This window comes from Zingiber officinale, chromosome 3A, assembly GCF_018446385.1.
Source record: "Zingiber officinale cultivar Zhangliang chromosome 3A, Zo_v1.1, whole genome shotgun sequence".
NCBI classification, from domain to species: domain Eukaryota; kingdom Viridiplantae; phylum Streptophyta; class Magnoliopsida; order Zingiberales; family Zingiberaceae; genus Zingiber; species Zingiber officinale.
In genome coordinates this window covers 128,481,617-128,504,518 of record NC_055990.1, presented here as the reverse complement: position 1 = coordinate 128,504,518, position 22,902 = coordinate 128,481,617, and the positions used below count along the sequence as shown (strand labels likewise).

The following is a 22,902-nucleotide window of genomic DNA, read 5'->3' as shown; positions in this document are numbered from 1 at the left end:
TCTAATTGCCCCTCATATTTTTTAGATTAAAAAAATTTAAAAATAAGTATAATTTCTCTTAAATTCAGCACTGTAAACTAGAATCAAGTATATTTTCAATCAAAATTACCCTTCATATTTTTTAAGATACACAAAGTCTAAAATATGTATAATTCCGGTTAAATTCAATACTTTAAACTAGAATCGAATATATTTTTTATCAAATTGAACATAATTTTTTTCTTACTTAATATAATTCCCCCTAAATTCAACATCATTTTAAAAAAAATCTAGTTTATTTTTTATCTAATTGAGTATTATTTAAAAAAAATCTAGTATATTTTTTATTTAATTGAGATGATAAATGAGTCATGCTTAATTAATTTGATAGAAAATATATTAGATTTTAATTTAATGTGCTGAATTGAAGAGGAATTATATTTATTTTTAAATTTTTTATATTTAAAAATATCAAAACTAATTAGGTAAATTAACATTTATGATGTTTGAATAGGGAGTAGAAATAAAGATTTTTGTCAATGAGACTGCAGGTAGAGTTTTATTTATGATTGAGACTCCTGGTAAATTTTCCCAATTTTATATTTAAAAACTATTATTTTTGGAAAATATCAATTTTTATTTGTTTTGATATTGTTTTTTTTTATTTATATTTTTAAAAACTCGGTAAAAATTAAAAGCTTATAAAAATGTATTTTTAATCGAAGTGTGCTGCCTGTTACCTAACGAATCGCACCGCTCCAGGTAGCGAACCCAATCAATGATCGATCAAAAATCGAAACTAAAAATCGAATTTTTACTGTAATTTCGGGCCTTATATCAGATCTCCCGGAGAGCCCGATTCGGCGGTTGCGATCGTCAAGGTGATTCTGATAAGTGCGTCAGTCGAAGATATCGGAAGGAACAACCGCCGCGGCGATCGAACTTGCTCCTTTAAAAAGCAGGAAGCCGATCGGATTTGTGGTCGATCGGCGCCAAGGTTTGTGGCGCTCGAACCTTTTTCCTGTCCGAGCTTGAAATCGGCGGTCAAGAATCGATCTTTAGGTCTTTAACCTACTCAAAACCTCTTCATTTCACCGCCGTCGCCGCCATGGAGAGATCGTCCGTGTCGGCGGACTACTGGCGGAGGTTCTTCCGCAGCAGCGGGGCTGACATCTTCGAGGTGATCGAGCACGCGATCTTCGTCGCCGCCTCCGACTACCCTGACGAGTTCAGGAGCAAGCGGGACGGGATTGTCGAGAAGTTCTACACCGTCTTGCTTCCGCCGTGTTTCGGTTGCGATCGCGTCGCGTCGCAAGGGGCCGAGGCCGAGGAGGGGAGGGGCAGCGTGAACAGCAAGGCCGATAGCTGCATTGTCGACCTCGAGTTCTCCAATCGGGCCGTCAGCAATTGCACCGACGAGGCGGCGGCCCTCACCGCAGAGATGGAAGAGGAAGACCGAACGCTGGAACAGGTCCTCTGGATAAAGGACATCCTTTCCGACCATCAAGATCAGGTACAAACTGTTAAAAGAGATCTTCTTCTTCTCCCTTTCTTTTTTTTTTTTTTTTTTTTGCATTCAATCGAGTTCTTTAGATGATCAAATAATCTTTCTTTGATATCCTGGTTCTACTATTCAGTCTGATGATGTCTTGCTTGAGTTGCTGAGGAAGCTGCAGCTAATGGAGCTTACTGTTGATGTCCTCGAGGTGCTTATATATAGTCTTCATCTGATTTCTACTCATCATCAACTGTGATACACCGACTCAAACTGATATTTATGTTCTAAATTTTCTTGTGACGTAGAAAACCAAGATCGGAAAGGCTGTTAATGTTTTGCACAAACACAACTCTAAGCGAATTCGACACCTATCGCGATCTCTCATCGAGTAAGTTTCTTTTGATTTTATCTGATTACATACATTGGATATACAGCTGCATGAATAAAAATCAATGTTTCAGTAGAATTTAACACAGTAATCTCAATCTTGAACATGTTCTGCAATAAGTTCATACCGCTGCTAATTAAGTTCCTAGTAAACAATATTAACTGTTCAAGGGACAGTTTTCATTCCTTATAATCCAAGTCTAGTTTATGAAGCATTTGGCTATAACAATATCTTATTTAAGGCGTAGTACAGATTTAACAAATGATGTGTCCTTCAGACAAATAGGAACCTGCTCCTCTGCTTCATCTTTCCTTAATCTGGGTATTCAATAATAGGTTATACTTGGCTTTATGTGAATCAGAAAATGCAGAAGGCAGATAGGAAGCAAGTAATTGCAAATTCATAGATGTGTTAAGATGTTTATATCAATCTGATTTACTTTTTGTGCAGTGGCTGGAAGGTTATAGTTGATGAATGGATCAGTGCTACTTCTGCCATTACTGGTATAGTATATCCCCTTCTGTTGTCTTTGTTATTGTCTGTATGATTCTGATTTTATGTGCTATTCCAAATGTTGAATTAATTGAGAATTTGCGACTTACAGGGATCTCAGACTCTCTTAATCCTTATGCTGAGGATGAGGAGGCAGGGCTCCCATCTCCTCCATTAGACGAGGGAGCTCTGTTTGCTGCTCCTACTACCTCCATGATGCTTTCTGGGGTATGTGATTGTATTGAATATCCCCTTTGCAATTGTTGTTTTCCATTCGTGAGCATACACTGACCTAGTTCCATTTGATGTGCCATTCACGGTTGGGTTGCGAAGTTCTTTGATGGAATGGATGATGATGGAAGTGAGTACTTGGGTTTCACCTTTTGGCTTCTCCTTATTTAGTTACTTAAATTATCAATGTCATCGTCCTGCAATTTGCTGCAGATTTTAGAAACAATAACAACCTTGATGAGAAATGGGAAATTGGAAGATACCTGGAAGAAAATCACGGAACAGTGAAGAAACAACAGCCTGAGAAACAATCTATTGTTGTAGAAGAACAAGTAGAGACGAGGAGGCAGCTAGCAAATTCCAAAGTGAAACTTCAGGCTGGAGGAAAAAGAATCTCTAAAGGGCAAGCAAACTCACAAAACATCGTAAGCAAACAAACCAAGCCTTTGGTTGCTGAATCTACACATGGTAGACTGGCAGAGCTTACCTCTGAGAAACAAAAATGCACCCAAGTGAAAATTAAACTGCCACGAGATACTGCTAAACTTCAAAAGAAGCCACCAACTATTCTACAAAATGTGAGTTTATCTAGATGTTGAAAAAAACTAAAACTACCCTTGCCTCTAAACTTCTCTATGCTGTTTTAGAGATCAAAATGCTCTGAGGAAGAGTTAGTTCAGGCTAAGTTGGAAGCTGCAAAGCGGAAGCTTAATGAAGGCTATCAGCAAGCTGAAAATGGTTTGCTTAACTTGTCTATTCATGGTCTAGTTTCGTTTGAGTGGAAGATTGCTAAAGACTGATGGGTGTCTTATGTTTCATCTGATGCAGCCAAAAAACAAAGAACAATTCAAGTAATGGAGTTGCAAGATTTACCCAAGCAGGCGGGCAACACTCCACAACCTCTTCATAAATTCATAAATCAATCTAGGAATTGGCCAAATGGGCAGCGGCACTAGTTCGCTTAATTATCCATTTAAAGTGCCGTGAAATCCTATGACAGACCATTTTCTTTCAGTTGGAATCTCTGGAGTTAGCTGCTGGGAAACTGTATGTTCGAGCTAAGCTTTTCCTCCAATATAACCCAGCAATTTCATCCCTACCATCATGAAAGCAAATGAGTTCACTTTGTTTGGGCTAGAAGGTGGATGAAATAAGATAGCTGCTAACTTCTGAAAACTTGAGTTCAGATTAGTCTAATGCTTGAGAAGATATACTTTATTTCTTTGGCTTGCATTGACCCCCACAAGATATCTGAAAAATAAATACAGAAATTTTGACAAACTGCCACTGTTTCTTTTCCAATTACAATGCTACTGAATTGAGTGGTGGTTCCTAAATGATCTCTTTGATCAATTTGTTTCTTGTTGGTGTTTCTCAAATATACTTTCTATCAACTCATTGAATTATGGGCAAGCTTGTTTTAAAATTGAAACTCTCTTTTTGGTGGCAAAAAGAAAAAGCATATAATAATAATAAAAAAATTAATCTACTACCTTAACTATTTCTTTATTACCAGCTCCATAAATAGAAAGAGAGGTAAATATAAGTACACATACATACGTAAACTAGACGTATGATAGAATAAATTTTAAATCATTATTTTCTGATAATTGATCTCTAATTATTAAGTAAAAATGACATGAGTCAACCATCTGCACTATCCCAGAGAAAATCATGCAATAAAGAATCTGCAAACTTGTGTCGGGTCCAAGGCATCTTTATTTATTGGTTTCCAGCTAATAACGTGTAGCCTTTAATTGTGCCTAGTCTTATGGATATCAAATTTATGATTCATACATTTATCGTTTGAGGTGCAGACAAACTTCTCTAGGTTTTATGGACAGGATGATTTTGGCTCAAAATGAGAGGAAGTCGTCTCTCTCACTTCACCACTTCCCTCTTCTCCCACACAAGTCTCTGCAAGATCTTCTTGGACTCGTTCCCATCTTGTTTGTGAGTTGCCCCACCTCCACTATCAGCCTGCAAGCGTCTACCTCCATTGTTGATTTGTTTTGTCTCCTTGTTCATGAATGTCTACATCTATTGCTAATTTGTCGCACCACTTTGTGCTTGAGTTGCCTCTACCTCCATTGATGCTAGCTCCTCTATGAACTCTAGCCACCCATTGTACCAACAAATGCCCCCTTCGTCGTAACGATCTCTAGTTTCTCTTTATCCTCCTTAGAGTGGATCGACTTTCTCCATTAGTCCAGCAAAGCTTAGTCAGTGTTTATCCCCCTCCACCCCTCCACTTGGGCAAATCAGCATCAGCATGAGAAGTTGTCGCAGTAGATATAAATGAACAACCACAGAAAAAAAAATATAAAGATTTTTTTATATTTTTTATACCACAATCAAATAAAATTATATAATAGAAAATCAAAACAGCATCCCTAATTCTGCATTTGCATATCATCAAAACGTACCTATATTAAAAATCATTAGAATATTACCCCACTCATAATTTGATATCCAAAATAGTTATATGTACTCCCTAGCCTTGGAGTAGCTTTGGTATATATGACTAAAATTTCACTAGAGTGGTGCAACTTTAATCATAACTGCACCATTAAATTTTAATTTTTTTAATACGCTAATTAGAAGAAAAGAAAAGGAAAAAAACAGAAGAAACATAAAAACTTAATAAAAAATCTAAACAAATAGAAAATAAATACGTATAATGTCTTAAATTTTATCTTCATCATCTGAAAAATAACCTCAACAATAAATCTCTGCCTTACCGATAAATCTCTTCGTTATGTCACCACGAAAGTGCGAACCCAGGCCCCCACGGGCGGGATCAACTGGTTATGACATGGATTCTTGCAGCATGAGTCGAGAGGTCGAGGGTCTGCGGCAGCAATTGCGATAACATCAATATCTGTCCGTGCTAAACACCTAAGACCGTCATGTCATAGCTAGGCCCGTATTCACCGTGATTTACTCCCTCTCATACTTGTGGGGCCGGGTTGAAGGGGCCGTTAAGTTGACGGTTCCAACCTTTTTGCAGCACGAAAGTGCGAACCCAAAGGTCCTAAACTCGAGAGAACAAGTACAAGATAGCAAAGATTTGTCCTGTAATAGTGGCGCTTTGTGAGGCTATTGGAACACAATATTACAAGGAGAGTAAAGAGGGCTATACTAGTGGCCATTCTGCCCATACCTTTAGCTTCCCAATGTCCTCATTACTAGCACCACCACTCTAATTTGCCTTCTGCCTTTGACTTTCTACTTCATATTTTATTCCTCCATCTTGCAAGTAACTGCAACTTGTCCTCATCTTCTGGGCATTTTTCTTTATTGTTTAAGTAAGAAATATGCACGCCATCATGGGTACAATCAAGTTGTCATTCGAATATAAGATTCGAATCCCTGAGGTTCTTCCTTCCATCTAAAAGGTAGCTCGGTGCTACGAGCGTTATCAATTTTTTACCACACAAATAAGAATACAATTTCTCATTAATAGATAGCCGACCTTCATTATTAGCTTAATATAAATCCTATTAAGAGATTCTTCATAAAAGGAGGACAATTTTAAGTCGTGTAAGGTAGCGATTGATCTGATAAAAGGATTGAAAAAGAGCCCCCAATAGAAATCTTATATAGAACTTATAAGATTCAAATCTACGTGCCCTGATTAAACAAATTGAAAAAGAGCGAAAATCTGATGAGGAATTACTCTATGAGATTTGTGTTATGGTTGTCTCTTATCTATATAAATCCACTAATTAAGTCACTAATATTAGATTGTTGGTATACAAAAAATCGAATGATCGGGAGCGTTTTAACTTGTTGGTCTTCTTTGTTAAGTCCATCTCGTAAGTTTACTTTTGTGGAGGGAATGTGGATCAAGGGAAGAGAAGATGACTTACAATAGTATCAAGGGAATGTTCCACCATAGTTATTCGACAGAATGGTCAATTTATTTTTGAACTGGTTGGATCAAACCTAGCTAGCCCTCTCTCTATTTGTTAACCAAGCTCAATCATGGTACCTACGTTTGTCTGAGTTTTTCATAGTTTTGAATGTTTTAGGGGTTTGGGAGTCTCCTCTCCCATCGAAACAGGATCGGGAATTTTTTTTTTTATAAACATTAAAAGGGAAAAGACTTGCATGTAGAGCCAGATTAATCCTACTACTTTGAAACCACTACTTTAAAACATAAATACACCTAGAAATTTGAAAAAAAAAAAAAAATGTGTTTACCTTCAATGGTCTCACGATGGTCTTTAAGTATCATGCCTCTTGAACATAGCGCTTCATTGTCTGTGCCTCCAAGGCCGGCTTACTTGGTAAGTGCATTGAATAATCACCATAATGGTTAGGGGTCGAAACTCGACAAGAAATTTCATCACCTATGTGGGCCCTATCCATGCACTCGTCAATTTGAATTCCTGCTAAACTCCCTCTCAATGGCATGAGGCAATCGTGAAAGGGCTGCTAACATCGCGGTACCATGTTTTTTTCATTGTTTGTGAATTTTGGGAATCTAAAAAATGAATACAAAGTAAAAGGAGCAAACATTCAATCTAGATAAGCGTATCAGTAAAGTAACAAACCTTTAAGGATTGTCTTCTTGTTACATATTTTGGAAAGGCCAATAGTTTCTCAGAAAGCTCAAAGAACTGCAACAACACACTTCGATGAGATGAGTACATCAGATACAAGTTAAGCAACAAGCAGATCGGTCCTCCAGAAAACTATCCTTCTATTCTGGATTAAGAGGAAGTATAACTGACAAGAGTAGCATATGGAGAACTTAGCAATTTCCCTATTCGTAATGGGAAATCAGAAACAGAGAGACTGTTGTTTCATTTTTTTTTGTAAGCAAATCCTGCCAAAGGTTCATGCATAGGTAAGTACAAGGCCATGAAGAAGGTTTTGACGTTCAACATAATGAAATATAAATGCAAAAACCAAAAGTTGCTAACTAACCTTAAAAGTGGCAAGAGCATCAGAAGCAATATAAATGCAATATAACTCAAAGTTATTTGATTCCAGAATGCATCTGAAAGACCATCACAAAATCAAAATACATTTGAAATCAAGAATTGATGGTCATATTAAAGACATGATGTTAAAACATTCTTTACATTCACAAAAATCAAAATGCAGTTCCACATTTTTGTTATTCAGTGCTCCTCAAACATGAAGTTGACTTCAGGATAATGAAGGAGGTGACAATCATGAATAATTAAACCGAATGTATAAATTACTAACTAGCAATTCAAACTCTTATGTTGTATTGATTATCAATGAGTTTATAGCACATATAATCCCAAGTTTAACAATTTATTAGTAACTAGCAATTTGGAACTAAATTCATTGTTGTTAACATTCTCCTCAAGTTGGAGCGTATATGTACCTCAAAACATGTATATGCTATGCCAATCTTTTGAAGGTAATAGAATCTTGGATAAGGTGGTAGTAAACTTCAATATGATTAGTGCATTCAGGAAACACTAGATTTCTTGTCATAGTTGCAATGCAATCAAATCAGCACAGGGTTTAGTTGTTTGAGATCTGGTAAAACACTTGGCCCACATTTTCTCATATGCTGTGTCATAAAACTATATTTTACTTTTATGGCTCTTTCATCTTAGTGTTACTAAGTTGCTTCCAACACAAGTGCAGAATCTTAAAGTCAACCTCCGTCAGTAATAAACCGAACATAATTAGCACAAGATTATACTTCAACATTTAAATGTCTATACTTATTATAATACAACCCTTTCCCTAATCCATCACACCATCCAATTGCATTTGTGTCCACTATTTAGGGTCAATTACATGTTCTATCCCTTGACCTTGCATCTAAGCAAGGATGCATCACTAGTAATCTCAGTACAAACCAAATTTATTAGAGTGACCTGTATTTTGCCACTCGATTTATTTTCCTTCTGCTCAAAACTTGTAACGTACACGTCACTGATGTGACATCCACAAGTACACTGAATGTTGTCAAGTAATAAAAAAATATTTGGCGGCTAAGCACTAGTTTACTAAACAACTGCAATTGTCTAGACTAATCGCGAGAGAGAGGTTGTTGAAGAACTAGTGATCTTAGAAAGAAGAGTAGAGAATATAGTAAGGAAAGAGATTTGAATGAGAAGAGAGAGAGAAGGGAAGAAGAGTGATCCGAGAGTATTCGATGGGGAAAAGCAATTCTAGGATTTCGGTTTCACCGCAATGATTGTAAACATTTAATGTACATTTGATTTCCTATCCTCAATGGTTGTTTATGTAGGTACACTATCCTAGGGTATTCGATGTAGACTTTTGGAACTACACCGATGTATCCATTCCAATTTATTGTCTACTGTCAGAGCAACAGAGCTGAGGGATTGCTTTCCTAAAGAGATCCCTGTCATGTGATCCCACAACCCCCGAGTTGCCCTCCCTTATTGTGTGATGGTGAATTAGAATCAATCTATTAAAATTTATAACAGCCTATTGCTCCTCGTGACATACCGATCTTCTTTTGTAGTCGACTCTCCACACCTTGAGTTTTTACGGGTTGAAGGATTGGGTTCTCCTTTTGGTTCATCAAATATCATTGAATAAGAAACAATCAAACTTAATAGATTCAATAGAAAGTGTCTACATATCATAGGACTAATCCCTAATCCTAGAATCAAGAGTCTACTCCATAGGAATGAAGGTACAAACAGAGATCATCGTTCAACCAGTTAATCAAGACTAAATTTAGAAAAAAGAGAAAGAAAGCTTAGACTTGATGCGTGATATTGTCTTCGGATGCTCCCCGATCCAAAATTCTATGTGTGGAGCCATCAAATCCCCTTGTGATCATCCTTCTAAGTCTTCTAGAGGCCCTTGGGTGGCTCCCAATCTAGATCCCCTTCCTCCTCAAAATCAGCTTTTATACTATTTTTCCAAGCGCCTGACACGACCCCGTGCCGGCTGGTAGTACGGATGCCCGTGTCATGCGCTGTGACCTCTATCAAGTGGCGACATGGCCATACCAGTTGGCACGACCGTCCGTGGTGGCTAGCATGACCGTTCGTGGTGGCTTCTAGAAAACTCCTGGAAATCGAACACGGTCGTGTTGGCTGGCACAACCTCCCATGAAAGGGTCTGTGATAAACAATTGGGGCACACCCCCTCCAAATTGGCCACGGCGTGGTAGCAGGGATGCCCTCGAAAGTTGGGTTTTAAGCTCCGCTTTGCTCCTTTTTATGCCCTATCAAAAGAAATAAATGAGAGTAGTTCTCCAAACTTGGAAAGTACGAAAATAAAATACAAAGAGATGAAACATAAAATATATACATATAAAATGAGACAAGATGTGCGTCAAACTATGATAAAAACTTTATATGAAATGCGCATATCAGTTATGACCTAAAATAAGTTGTTGGCCTTTTGAGTAAGCCAACAGAGAAAGTTAATGGTCGAATAATGGTCATTAAGTAGGATTAATGGCGGTTAGGATTTTGAATTTATAAATAAAGGCTCTTTCTTGGGCAGTAGTAATCCAATCATCCACAATCCATCATCAAGTACCTCTAGGTCGCCACAAATAACTAGTTACTTGGTTGCTAATGTGGTTTAACTATTGTATTACGAGGACATGTATTTAAACCTCTAAGTACCACCAGAGAGAGGATAGATCTATTTTAAGAAAATTATATTATCACAAGCCTCAATTGCGCTTAGTAGAGAGACTGGGCTCTCAAGTCCTTTAGCCATTCGACCTTTCAATTACCCGACTTGGCCTCCGTAGTCGTTCCGCAGCTTGGTCTCCTAACTACCCAACTCGGCCACTCCAGTTGTTCAACAACTTGGTCTTTCGAGTTGTTCAACTGCTCGGTCTCTTGAGTCGTTAACCAGGTTAACCTCCTAAGTCTTTCAATAGCTCGTCCACACAAGTGCTTCAACTCGGCCTTCTGAGCTATTTGTCAGCTCGACTACCGAGTATTTGACTTGGCTATCTCCTTAGTTCCTCGACTCGACCGTCTCCCAAGCTCCCTAACTTAGTTGTCTCCCGAGCACCCCAACTGGGTTTGAGCACCCGTGCGACTTGAATCCTCGAGCTCCCTAGTCCAAAGATTGTGTTCAAGATCCTTGTTCATTTGGCAAACCAGATAAATTGACATTTTATTTGTGTTTTCCCGATCCAACAATTGTATCAACAAAATAGAATTAGACACAAAACAAAAAGCTTCCTATATTCCTTAACAAAATGATGTTGTCGAGAGAAAGAATCATACTACGAAAGAGAATGTTCTTCTATTAAGTTCCATATTACCACATAACATGTGGGAGGAAGTTGTGTTGATAGTCAATTACCTTTAAATAAGGTATTGGGAAAGAAAATAGATAAGAACTCTTATGAGTTGTAAAGCAAAAGAAAGCCCTCCTATAAATACTTACGAGTGTGGGAGCCTCTTGCTAACGTGATAGTGTCTAATCCAAAAAAGATAATGATAAAACCAAAGACTATTGATTGTATATTTGTAAAATATGCACATACCAGTAGTTTTTATGTGTTCCTTTATGTGTGAGAATTAAAGAATGTTTTGTTCTTTGAACATGTATTTCCACTTAAGTCTAATGAGGAAATAAGTTCCTCAAAACTGGCATATGAAACATAAGAACAAGAACAACGTATTCTGAATAAGTTTGAGCTTAGACGAAGTAAAAAGCTTGTATGGAAAAATCTCTTAGCAGATTTTGTACTTTTATGTTGAAAAGTGAACCTCAAAGATACAAAAAAGTAATAAGCTCTTTTGAATAGCCTCAATAGAAAGAGATAATTGTATCTGAGATTAATTTTATCTTACAACTTCATGCTTGAGAACTAATGAATCTTATTCAAAGAAGTAAACCACTAGATTGAAAATGAATTTTCAAGAAGAAAATGAAATAAGATGAAAGATGCCACAATTGATACGTACAATGTAGGATTGGTAATTAAAAATACCAATGAGAAGACATTGATTACTTTGATACTTATTCTCTAGTTATGAGAATAACCTCTATTAGAGTAATACTTGTTATTGTTGCTCTATCAAATTTGAAAATTTATTAAATGAATTTGAAAACAACTTTTCTAAATAGGGATTTAGAAGAGAAAATACATGGAGCAACCTACAAGGTTTTCTACTCCAAAGTAGGGTTTGTAAATTAGTAAAGTTATTATATGGGTTGAAATCAAGCTCTAAAGTATGAAAAACTAAACGATGTCATGAAAGAAAGCGGATTCAAATTCAATGAATGTAACAAATGTGTCCGTATTAAAGACTTAGAAATGACTACTTCATTTTATGTCCTTATGTAGATGACATGCTTATCATTTGGAATAATAATAAGATAATTAAATCTACAAAAGATATATTAAACACAAGATTCACTATGAGGAACATGAGCTTTGCTGATATAATTCTTAGAATTAAAATTCTTAAAATATTAGAAGGGACTTGTTCTAACCTAGTTCCATCGGCAAGAATTCTGATAGATAAAAGTCATCATTTATCGAAAAATAAAGGTGAGAGTATCTCTCAAGTAGAGTACTCTAAAATTATTAAAAGTCTAATGTACTCGATTAGCTATACACAACCACATATAACTTATGTAGTAAACAAACTAAGTAGATACACAAGTAATCCCAGTATTGAATATTGGAAAAGGATAACAAGAGTACTAAAATACTTAAAATATACTCATGATTATGACCTGCACTATATAAAAGAAGGATACAATGATGTAAACTGAATATCTGATATAAAAGAATCAAAGTATATTAGTGGATTTTTATTCACATTGGGTGGTATAACCGTCTCATAAAAATCTTCTAAACAGAATGTAATAACAGATCTACGATAGAATTTGAATTTGTAGCTCTTAACAAGTGTCATGAAGAGATTGAATGGCTACGCTATGTCTTAGAAGATATTCCTATATAATGGTATGTCTCAACATCTACGTCGTAGACACAATACCATTAGATAATTACTCTTAACCAGAGTTATCATTATTGACTATGTAAAGTCAAAAAACAATCTAGTAGATCCACTAGCTAAGAGGTTAAATAGAGAGTTAGTTGTAAGTTTATTAATGGGAATAAGATTTAAGCATATGGAATAAGTTAATAACTAGAGATCCTATGACATAGGTTGAATGGGAAAATTTAATTGCACTACTTGTACTAACTTGGCAGATCATTGTGGGGGAATTACCTAATGAATCAGTGATATTCGTCAAGTATGAAGGTTAAACACATGACTTTTAATGATCCTTATGTGTTAGATCGAAGTAATCCAAGTTACTTTTAATTAAGAGATTACCTATGTGAGAGAGAAGTAGGGTTGCTTTGAAGACAATTATTAAACTCAATTCTTAAAACCTCTCGCAAAACTGAACACATGTTTAGGGCTAAAAATGAATACAATCATGAGAACTAAATTGTATTATGAAGAATTATGAGATATGTCATCGTTTACACAAACCATGAAACAATTCAGGACATTGTATCTACTAGGTTGCCCAATAAAGTAAACATATTCATAAGAGAAGGTTCAAAGGGTAAAGCATACTTATTTATAGGATTCAACCGTTAAATGCTATCACCTATACTTCCAATTTTCATTCATATGAGATTGTTGAAAAAGTGAATGAAAAATACATGAAATTGATTTCGATATGAATGGGAGAATAGTCACACATTGGAAGTTTAATAGCAATAGGAGAATAGTCACACATTGGAAGTTTAATAGCAATAATGCTGGTTTGTATTGAATCAAAACTTGAAGATGCTGTGAATATAAATGGATGAGAGACTATATATTGTACATGCACTTGCATGGGGTGCAAATCTAAGGTCTAGATTGCATTAAACCTAGTTGACTCATGTCAACTTGCCCACATCTTAAACCGATCGAGGCAAAAATTGCTCATGTATCACAGCCCATGTTTTGCCACTCTGTTTATTTTCCTCAAACTTACACATTAATGGTCATAGCCTAAAACAACCGTCCATTAATAGACAACTGCTCAATATTGTTGGTGTTTTGAGTCATCTAGCAGAGGCAGTTAATGGTCGAATAATGGCTATTAAGTGTCAACATTAATAGCTGCTAGTATTGAGACTATAAATAAAGGCTCTTCTTGGATTGCAATAGTCCAATCATTCATAATCCATCGGCAAATACTCTTCCCTATTGTTCTTCCTCCACCTTCGTGTTCTCTGGTGATAGTGTTCCAGGTACAATATTTAGTTCATAACAAATAATTAGTATTTGGTTGATAACGTGGTCTAGCTCATATTTTGCAGAATCACGATCTTACGCAAGATCGATTTAGGGTTAGGATCGAATATGTCGGAGTCAGATCATAGAATCATAGAATCATACAATCCTACCAAAAACTCTTAAAATTTAATTTAGTATTTGATAGGATGATCGAATTGATCAATGAGAACTAAATTAATTTGAAATTTAATTAAAATTTCCTTTTGAAATAAATTAAATCAAATTAATAATAATATTATTAGTGACAATAATATGTTGATAATACAAAAATAACTAAGCTTTTTCCCACTAGGTAGGGTCGGCTATATGGATTCTTTTAATCATTGGACTCTATCTCCTACTATATTATCATGTATACTTAAGTAAAATTTATTTTGTTTTATTGTTGCTAACTAAGTCTTTTTTGATTTTCGTCTTCCCCGTTTGATGTGCTTAAATAGGTTGATAATATATATAATAAATAAATATAATTTGTTTATAATTTTAAAATTTAAAATAAATTTATATATTCGATTAGGGTTTGAGGAAGCATATTTAAACTAACTTATTTAAGTTAGGAGTTGATTGAATCAATTAACTAAGGTTTCAATTAAAAACCTAAAGTTTTTAATGCAATTGCGGCCCTCATACTCACCGTCGTTGCTCCCCTCACCCGTGCCCTCCGTGTCCCTATCGTCATCGATGATAGCCACCGGCCAACAGTCGTCGGAGAACAACCTCCACCAGTCGTCGGAGATTGCCTTCCTGAGTCCTTGTCACAAGAAAATGCACAAGTTCAAGCATCCGCCTCCGTAAGTGGCCGACGTCGCCTCCTCGCACACACTCGCACGCCCCCTTCGCTGTCGTTGCCCGCCGACGAGGACATTGTCCGTGGTTCTACAGTAGAATCGTTTGTCACTTAGTATCGTATCGATTTCACCGATCATGTATGATCCCATCGATCCTACTTTGCTTCCGCTATAAAAAAACGACCCCAATCGATCCAAGATTGATTTGGTGCTTCTGAATCATAGGATCGTGCGATCCTACGATCCGGATCGTAATTTTACAAATCATGGTCTAGTCGTTGTATTCTAAGAAATAGATGCCCATTCAAACTTACAAACACCTCGGAGAGGGGAAGAATCTATTTTAAGGAAATTATATTTATCACAGGCTTCAATTGCGCTCAATAGAGCTCCAAATCATTCAGCAACTCAACCTCCTACCCGACTCGGCCTCCCAAGTTGTTCAACAGGTTTGCCTCTTGACTACCTACTCGGCCTCTTGAGCCATTCAGTAGCTCGCCCTCTAGTTTCATTTAGCTGCTCGACTGCCCAAGTACTTCAACTCAGCCTCCCAAGTCACCCTTCAGTTCTGCTACCAAATAATCCAACTCAGCTATCTTTCGAGCTCCCTGACTCAGTTGTCTTCCAAGCTCCCTAATTAGATTGTTTCTCAAGCACCCTGACTTGGCCTGAGTGCCCTTGTGACTCGACTCCCCAAGCTTCCCAGTCCAAAGACTGAGTTCTCAGGATCCTTACTCACTTGGTAGAAAAGTCCGTTATTTGAATTCCATATTTTATTTGTATTTTTGTCTGATCCAACAATTATATCAGCATATACCTTTAGATATCTATATAATTAGTTGGTACTCCTCTCATAAATCAACCACAATAGTTGCCTAAACTCAATTCTTTCTCAAATCAGTGAAAATCAAATGTGAATCTTCTTTTATCTATATGTTTTTCACTATTTTTTATTAAACAACTAGTATTATATGGTTGAGATTATGAACAAGAAATCAATTGAATTTATCCTAGAGCTCTCAAACAGGAATAAAGAGCAACGATAAGAGGGATAGAAACTAGTATTGGGATTAACATTGAGAAAATTAGGTAGCTGAACCATACAAATTAGAATATATTAGGAAACAAACGAACGATCGGGAAGAAGAACGAATCGAGAAGCCGATCGTTCGGTGGCAAGGCGACAATGGAGAGAAACATGGGGAAAGTGGAAAAGCAACCAACCTTGGCGAAGGTGGAGGCATAGAGATCCCGGAACCTCTCCTTGGCGGCCCTGGCGAGCTCAGCCGGCGACCACTTGGGCAGCGCCGATGACTTGGACATGGACGCTGCGGTTAAACGACGCGATTGGTTTCGGATCGGTCTGCATTCATTTTGACAGCGATCGGATGACACGTGTTCGTTTTCCAATCGAATGATTATATATTTCGAAAAATATAAACGATGGATTCGTCGAAATCTCATTTTTGCCCTCATACGCCATCTCATAATATTATATTTTACCACAGGAAATATCACTAATTTTCACCTTATCTTGTCTGATTCTTATAAAATCATCTACAAATAAATATAGATTGGAAGCGGTATATGGAGGAGAAAAGAAAAAGTCGATAAAATATTGAGGTAAAATGAAATTTTTGGTCGTATTATTTATTCATGGCAACTTTAAAAGCCGTAATTAAAATATTAAAAGCGGGGTTGAGTAATGTGTTTCTTCTGCAATAAATCTCTCTCCTGCGAACCTGTAATCTTCCTTTCAGTAACAAACCCTGCTAATCTTCCTTGGTCACAGGGTACAAAGCTAAGAAGAAACCTGGTCCCTCAGCACAGGCGGACTCACCATGGAACTGGCTAACCTGCAAAGGAGATATCTTGACTTCACATCTCCGCTCTTCCATGAGGTACGAAAAAGACCAATTTTTGTTTCTTGTTGTTCTTTTTGACCTCGAGTTAAAATTGCGGTTTTTTTGATGTGGGGAAAAAAGGGGATTCTGGACAACCAGTTCACCCAGCTGCAGCAGCTGCAGGACGAGAGCAACCCTGAGTTTGTCCTCGAGGTCGTGACTCTCTTTTTTGACGATTCTGAGAAGCTCCTTAATGAGCTAACCAGGACCCTGTGAGTGATCTTCTTCGAAACCCTAGTCCTGTTCCATTCATTACACATGGCTTGGTCTTTGGATTTACCCTTCTGGATTTTGCACACTTTTTCAAGAGATCAGCAGGTTGTGGACTTTAAGAAAGTGGATGCCCATGTTCACCAGTTCAAAGGCAGCAGTGCCAGGTTTTCGTTCTTTGTTTTCTTCCTCCTTGTTCATTTTTAAAGCAGAGCTTTAGATCCTCAAGATTTGGCTTTTTCTCATGGAAACTAGCTAGTAACAAGATGATACTTGCAACTGATTCAAAATCCCTTTTTTCCTTCGCCTTGCAGCATTGGTGCCCAAAGGGTTAAAAATGTGTGCATGGCCTTCCGCAATTACTGCGAGGAAATGGACCAAGAAGGGTTAGTTTGTCTTCATGGTCACTCAATTTGAATCATCTAGTGACTTGCTGTCAAAAAATTTGTCTGTGTAGATGCCTCACATGTCTCCAGCAACTTAAGCAGGAGTATTTTCTGGTGAAGAACAAGTTGGAAACTTTATTTAAGGTAATGATCATGTAGCTTTGGTTGGAGGTATTCTTGGTAATGCCATGAATCTTATACTAAAATTTTGTATGGTAGCTGGAGCAGCAGATTGTGGCTGCTGGTGGATCAATCCCCATGATGTGGTAGTTCTACTTGCTGAGTGTCTTGTTAAGAGGTGGTGGTAGGAAGTGATGTTCAGGTTCTTTGTTCCTTACCATATGCTATGTGCTTTCTTTGTTGTTCTCCTGTTTCACTTGTCCCACTCATGTGAAAAACATCAAACATCTCCCTTTTAGTAGTGGATTTAAAGGATGCTAATTAATGCTGTTTATCTCCCTTCATGATGTAAATTGACTCTGCATGCACCATTTTATGGCAAAAGCTCCATTTTCTGTAATGATGTGGTTGGTAAGACTTGTTTATCTTGTGTGCTTTTTGAATGATCTGGAGGTTTTCATGATAATTCAATTATGGCCAGGCACTACACAAGTAAATGAGATAGAATTGACTGATGTCCTTTCATTTGTGATCGCATGCCTCTCTATTCATATACAAGTTCTAAAGTAGACACTTTCCTAGAGCTTTTGCAATATGTTTTTTTTTCTACTACACTTTAGTTTAAAAACTTATGTTTTACTTATTTGGATAATAGGAATTTAATATCAATCATTAAAAAAATCACATATAAAAAAATATCACTACTTATTATATATCAATGGATTATAATCAATTTACTCATCCGGTTAATTGATCCCGAAAACATAATTTAAATCAATTGGATCATATTTGGCATATATCAATTTTTTTCCATTTATTTCATTTTTCATAATTTAATTTTGAATTTTTATACCTTACTCGGCTGAATTGAACTAACAAATTGAGTTTCCGGCGTCCGGTTCGAACTACTACAAGTTTAATTTGGACTTATTTGACCACTTTAGGACTCAAATCAAGTTTATACGTGGGGAAGATGAGTTTAGTTGTATTTAATCTAGTCAAGTGGTGTTTTTGAGACGATAGGTTTATTTACATATTTTTCTCTTATTAATTAGCTTTCATTAGTCTGGATAAGCTCCTACTCCTTTATTTATAGCTTTTAAGTTCTTCTCTCAAACAGTTTGCAAGTTGTTATGCTCGAACCCAATTGAGTACTACTTTATTTTGCTGGTTTTCACGATCACATAAGTTTTATTTAGCAATAGATCCATCAGTTGACTCTATGCTTCTAGTTGATTGTTCTGGACTACTTCTGTTCTTAGTGGACTGACCTGCTTCATCATATAAGTCATCTAATGTTTATTGTCTCTCTATCAAATCAACCACCTTCCTACTTTTATTTAAAATTCAATGGGCTGCCTGATTAATTGATCTTATTCCAGTGGACTACCTAGTTAACTATTGATAAAACAAAAACTATTTTGTTTATCGAGTAGATAATCTCATGTTGATTTCTTAATCGATTCACTCACCAATCAACCTTCAAAGTATTGTATCATTGAGTATAATCAATCCAAGGTTGAGTCATCGTCCAAATCAAAATTATAGATTGTTCATAGACTCTGGGCTCACGGAGATCTTCCTTTATCCCATCGAGATGTCTTGGTATCGCTAAAAGGCCTTATCTTTATAAGAAGTCTCGCCTTTGGGATTTTCTATTTTGCTAAGAGGCCCACCTCTACGACTCTCTTCAACCAAGCGGCCTCTCTATCTTTGGAACATTATTTGTTAAGATGTCTTATTTTTGGGACTTTCTCTTCTTCTAATGTCTAATCAACCTTTTCGTACTAGGATTTTCATTCGTCAAATATCTAGCCACCCTTAATCTATATGGACTTCCATCTATCAAGCTTGCAATCATTCTTGATCAATTACTTAGACTTCCATCTACCAAATATTTAGTCCTCAACTTACTTAGATTTCTTCAATTATCAAGTATTGAATCAAAGATAAGCAAGATACACTCTAGATCAGATGGGCTCACAATGTATGGGAGTGGCAGGCCAAACACGTAGATTTTCCTCTCATCAAAAAATTATTGCAAATATAGGATGAGATACCATCCTCAGTTGGATTTGCAGAGCTGGTTCAGTAGAGATTGACAGGTTGGTTCAGTTTACTTCAAAAGCATCAGACAAACATATGACTTCTTCTGAGACACTGAAACTTGTAAGCTTTGAGCAGGGATAGTATAGAAGAAATACCTCCAGTCAAATCACACCTTCACTTTATGACTACTGGTACATTGAAAGTTGCCTACCAAGGATCGGTTGAAATAGACAAACGAAGATGAGACACAGGAACATGGCTTCTTTAGATGTTTGCAGATTCATTAGCTTTAGGGGCGGATTAGATGGTGACTTTATATGACTCAGGAGATGACTATCTATTGGAGGATGTTGTGAGTTTTCATACGCCACTACTAGGGCACTAGTAGGTTGTGCTGTCATGTCCTCCATGATTCATCATGGAGGATAAGTGAGGAACCGTAATATGTTTGAGGGTATCCCTCTTGATACAGAGTTGGTATTTAAGAAAGTACAAACACATGTATACAAAACTTTGGACATCTACTTGGATATGATACTTTATTAGTAATTAGCCCTAAGACCTAATTATGAGATGATTAGATTTTTGGGTTACTCATTGAGTTAGACTCAAATGAACCCACTCATTTGATTGAGTCCAATCCGAATTAGACACATTGGATTAATGGGTTAGACTCAATAGATTAGAGTTATTGGGTTATTGGATTAATGGTTAATCCAATATAATAATCCAACCCATTAAGAGGAATACAAAGAGACAAAAAACCCTTGGTATTCATGGGATGAATATAAATAGGTTTTTTTGAATGAATTTTTCATTAGATGAGAATAGGATGAGAAAGAGATGAAAAGGTGATTCTTTATCTTCCCTCTTCTTCCTCCTTTCTCCTTGGGCGATTTTACTCTTGACCGAACCTCCATGAGTGGCTAGCACCATGAAGATGGTTCTTCTCCGAAGGCTTCGTTCGTGTGACGAATGAAGGATGTATTCGTGTGGATACCGTAGAGGCGCGGACGCTTGATCGCGCTGAGATCTGCATCTAAAGAACAAGGTTGCTATCGGGATAACGAAGGGCACGCAACAAAGGTATACCTCTCATGTAAAACTTAGTATATAATTGTTTTCTCCTTTGTATGGATATTCTGGAAAGGATCTAGTTAATTTTCCGCTGCGCTTAAGCATATTTAGCGCGCTAGATCCCTACAGTGGTATCAGAGCCACTTGCAAAGGCATATGCTAAGTTGTTAGAATTTTATATGTGATATAGAACTTGCATGAGATGTCTACTATGATCTACATGATTATGGGTCTCGGCCAAATAAGGTTTTGGCCAAAGAGAGTTTCGACCAAACTAGGTTTCAGCCAAAGATGTTGTCAACAACAAGGTCTCGGCCAAACAAGGTCTACTGGCCAAACTATGTTTCAGCCAAACTGTTGTGAACAGCAAGATTTTGGTCAAAGGTTATGTGGGTAGTAGGGTCTCGGGTATAGCAACAATTCATAAAATGAGTATGCAAAATAAATTTTACTTCGGGGGCGCTGCCCCCTTGACCCCCGCTCGGTAACCGGCTAGCGGGACCGTCGTGGCGTTGCAACTCATAATTTGTTGTTGAAATCATATTAAATTTTATGTCATAAAATATTGTGAATGTTATATGACATGGTGCATGGTTATGGCCTTTAACCCCAATGTGATTGGATGTGTATGTATGTTGTAATTCATAATACGGCCTACGTGTCGTGCCTTCATCCTTTTATTCTTGTTGTAATTTAGACTACACTTGAATGTAACTCGAGTTTCTTTAGATTTTGTAATGTACAAATTAGAAAGGAGTTAGTCTACTGGACGACGGGTGAAAAGGGAGAAGGACCTCCATGACGACTACACACGACGACTAAAGAAGCGCTTGGAGAAGCTACTTTGACCTAGGTTGACTTATCGTTCTTCTCATTGGCTTGAGAAGATCGTAGTGATGGGGCCATAACCATGTCACATTTAAATTAGCATATATGTTGATGTATGCCATGATATGCCATGAATGTATGTGATGCATGTGTAGCTATCGTAATTAGGTCCTTTTCATATGCCTACCAAAGTTTGGTACTCACTACTACCTCAATCATTTGTAGTCAGGTTTGCCAAAGCAAAGTGATTTGTTTTATCTTGGTAGAGTGAGGCAGGACAATTGTGATGTCCGATTATTGGACTTTGGTTGTCACTTAACTAAGTTGAGAACTTAGAGGCATATCCTATATGATGAAATTCAAAGTATACTAGTCTTGGGTGATTAGCTAAAGCTAACTCAAGATGAGTTATAATGTAGATTTCATAAGATGGAAAAATGAACAAATAGTCTTGTTCACCTAAAGATACAAGAGTTACATAGGATGTAATTGGTAAACGTTGTCTACCTAAGTTGTACTGAGTCTTGGACGATTAGCCAAAGCTAACTCAAGATAAGGTATAATATGGATCTTGTCCAATTGGTACACGTTGTCTACCTAATTTATACAAGTCTTGGGCGATTAGTCAAAACTAACTCAAGATGAGGTATAATATGGATCTTGTCCCACTTGAATGTCTTTGCTTTTGAGTTTAGAGCTAGTAGTGACTTGCCCCTATCAAGCTTTAGAATTCAGTGGGAGAATCATTTAATTAAAGTCCTAATTAAATTATCTGAGTATAATACTTCTCTGCATTTTTTTGTTGTAAATCACCATGTTGTCTAGTACGTAGAAGACACTATCTCTTAGTATTTATGTTATAGATTGGGGTTTCAAAGTCTAGAACATAGAGTCCATTTATCAGAGGTGCACTACAATAAAACATATCATTTAAATAAATAGAACAACATTTGTCTTTTATTATAAATGAGAACCTCTTCTTGTCTAAACAAGAAACAGAGATTATGTTTTTGGTTAAAGCAGACACATAACAACACTCTTCAAGTTCTAAAACAAGTCCAGTGGGCAAAGATAAAGAGTAGGTTCCTACAGCGATGGCAACAACTCTTGCATCATTGCCTACTCGTAAATCCACTTCACCCTTTGTCAATAATCTATTATTTCTCAGCGCCTGCACATTAGTACAAATATGTGATGCACATCCGGTATCTAATACCCATGAAGAAGAAATAGATAGATTGACTTCTATAACATATATACCTGAGGCAGAAGTCTCACTTCTCTTCCTTTTCAGTTCCTCTAGGTATCCCTTACAGTTCCTCTTCCAGTGTCCAGTCTCACCGCAGTGGAAGCAGGTCCCTTCCTTAGCAACCCCACCTTTGGATTTCAGTGCATGAGCCTTGCCCTTACCTTTGGCTTGGGTCTTACCCTTACCTTTAGGCTTCCACTTGCCTTTTCCTTTAGACACCATTAGAATGGAACTAGGTTTTGCCTTCTTAAGGTTGATTTCAGCAGTTCTCAACATGCTTAACATCTCAGGCAGTGGTTTGTCAATTTCATTCATGTTGTAGTTCATGACAAACTAACTATAACTGTCAGGCAACGACTGCAAGATAAGGTCAGTGACCAATTCTTGGCCTAGTGGGAATCCCAACCTTTGCAAATTCTCCACATACCCGATCATT

At 36.9% G+C, this 22,902-nt stretch overlaps 2 protein-coding genes and 1 long non-coding RNA gene across 5 annotated transcripts; 2 read left to right on the top strand and 1 right to left on the bottom strand.

Annotated features, from left to right (window-relative positions):
* Positions 1-798: 798 nt before the first annotated feature.
* Positions 799-3,925, top strand: LOC122052426 (probable mediator of RNA polymerase II transcription subunit 26b). Its single transcript, XM_042613928.1, has 9 exons — positions 799-1,492; positions 1,617-1,685; positions 1,783-1,865; positions 2,316-2,368; positions 2,470-2,585; positions 2,691-2,718; positions 2,802-3,166; positions 3,236-3,326; positions 3,417-3,925. Exons 1-9 carry the CDS (start codon positions 1,088-1,090, stop codon positions 3,542-3,544), a joined length of 1,338 nt encoding a protein of 445 aa, XP_042469862.1. The 5' UTR covers positions 799-1,087; the 3' UTR covers positions 3,545-3,925.
* Positions 1,922-16,020, bottom strand: LOC122052427. Of its 3 annotated transcripts, none has more exons than XR_006132002.1 (6): positions 15,868-16,020; positions 9,322-9,789; positions 7,524-7,596; positions 7,148-7,422; positions 6,795-7,077; positions 1,922-2,795 (listed from the first exon to the last, which is right to left on the bottom strand). It is a non-coding gene; the product is annotated as an uncharacterized LOC122052427 (long non-coding RNA). The 3 variants fall into 3 exon arrangements; XR_006132004.1 differs by having other exon boundaries at positions 6,795-7,025; XR_006132003.1 differs by lacking the exon at positions 9,322-9,789 and having other exon boundaries at positions 6,795-7,422.
* A 334-nt stretch (positions 16,021-16,354) lies between these two features.
* LOC122054017 (histidine-containing phosphotransfer protein 1-like) lies at positions 16,355-17,584 on the top strand. The gene is made up of 6 exons (XM_042615876.1): positions 16,355-16,544; positions 16,629-16,759; positions 16,856-16,924; positions 17,072-17,143; positions 17,215-17,287; positions 17,363-17,584. Exons 1-6 carry the CDS (start codon positions 16,485-16,487, stop codon positions 17,411-17,413), a joined length of 456 nt encoding a protein of 151 aa, XP_042471810.1. The 5' UTR covers positions 16,355-16,484; the 3' UTR covers positions 17,414-17,584.
* The last annotated feature ends 5,318 nt before the right edge of the window (positions 17,585-22,902 follow it).

Excerpts from the sequence above, each read along its gene's own strand:
- LOC122052426 (XM_042613928.1), top strand. The coding sequence starts at position 1,088 with ATGGAGAGATCGTCCGTGTCGGCGGACTACTGGCGGAGGTTCTTCCGC. Across the intron at positions 1,686-1,782 it reads TTACTGTTGATGTCCTCGAG|AAAACCAAGATCGGAAAGGC; the intron begins GTGCTTATATAT and ends CTTGTGACGTAG. Across the intron at positions 2,369-2,469 it reads TGCTACTTCTGCCATTACTG|GGATCTCAGACTCTCTTAAT; the intron begins GTATAGTATATC and ends TGCGACTTACAG.
- LOC122054017 (XM_042615876.1), top strand. The coding sequence starts at position 16,485 with ATGGAACTGGCTAACCTGCAAAGGAGATATCTTGACTTCACATCTCCG. Across the intron at positions 16,925-17,071 it reads TTCAAAGGCAGCAGTGCCAG|CATTGGTGCCCAAAGGGTTA; the intron begins GTTTTCGTTCTT and ends TTCGCCTTGCAG. Across the intron at positions 17,288-17,362 it reads AGTTGGAAACTTTATTTAAG|CTGGAGCAGCAGATTGTGGC; the intron begins GTAATGATCATG and ends TTTGTATGGTAG.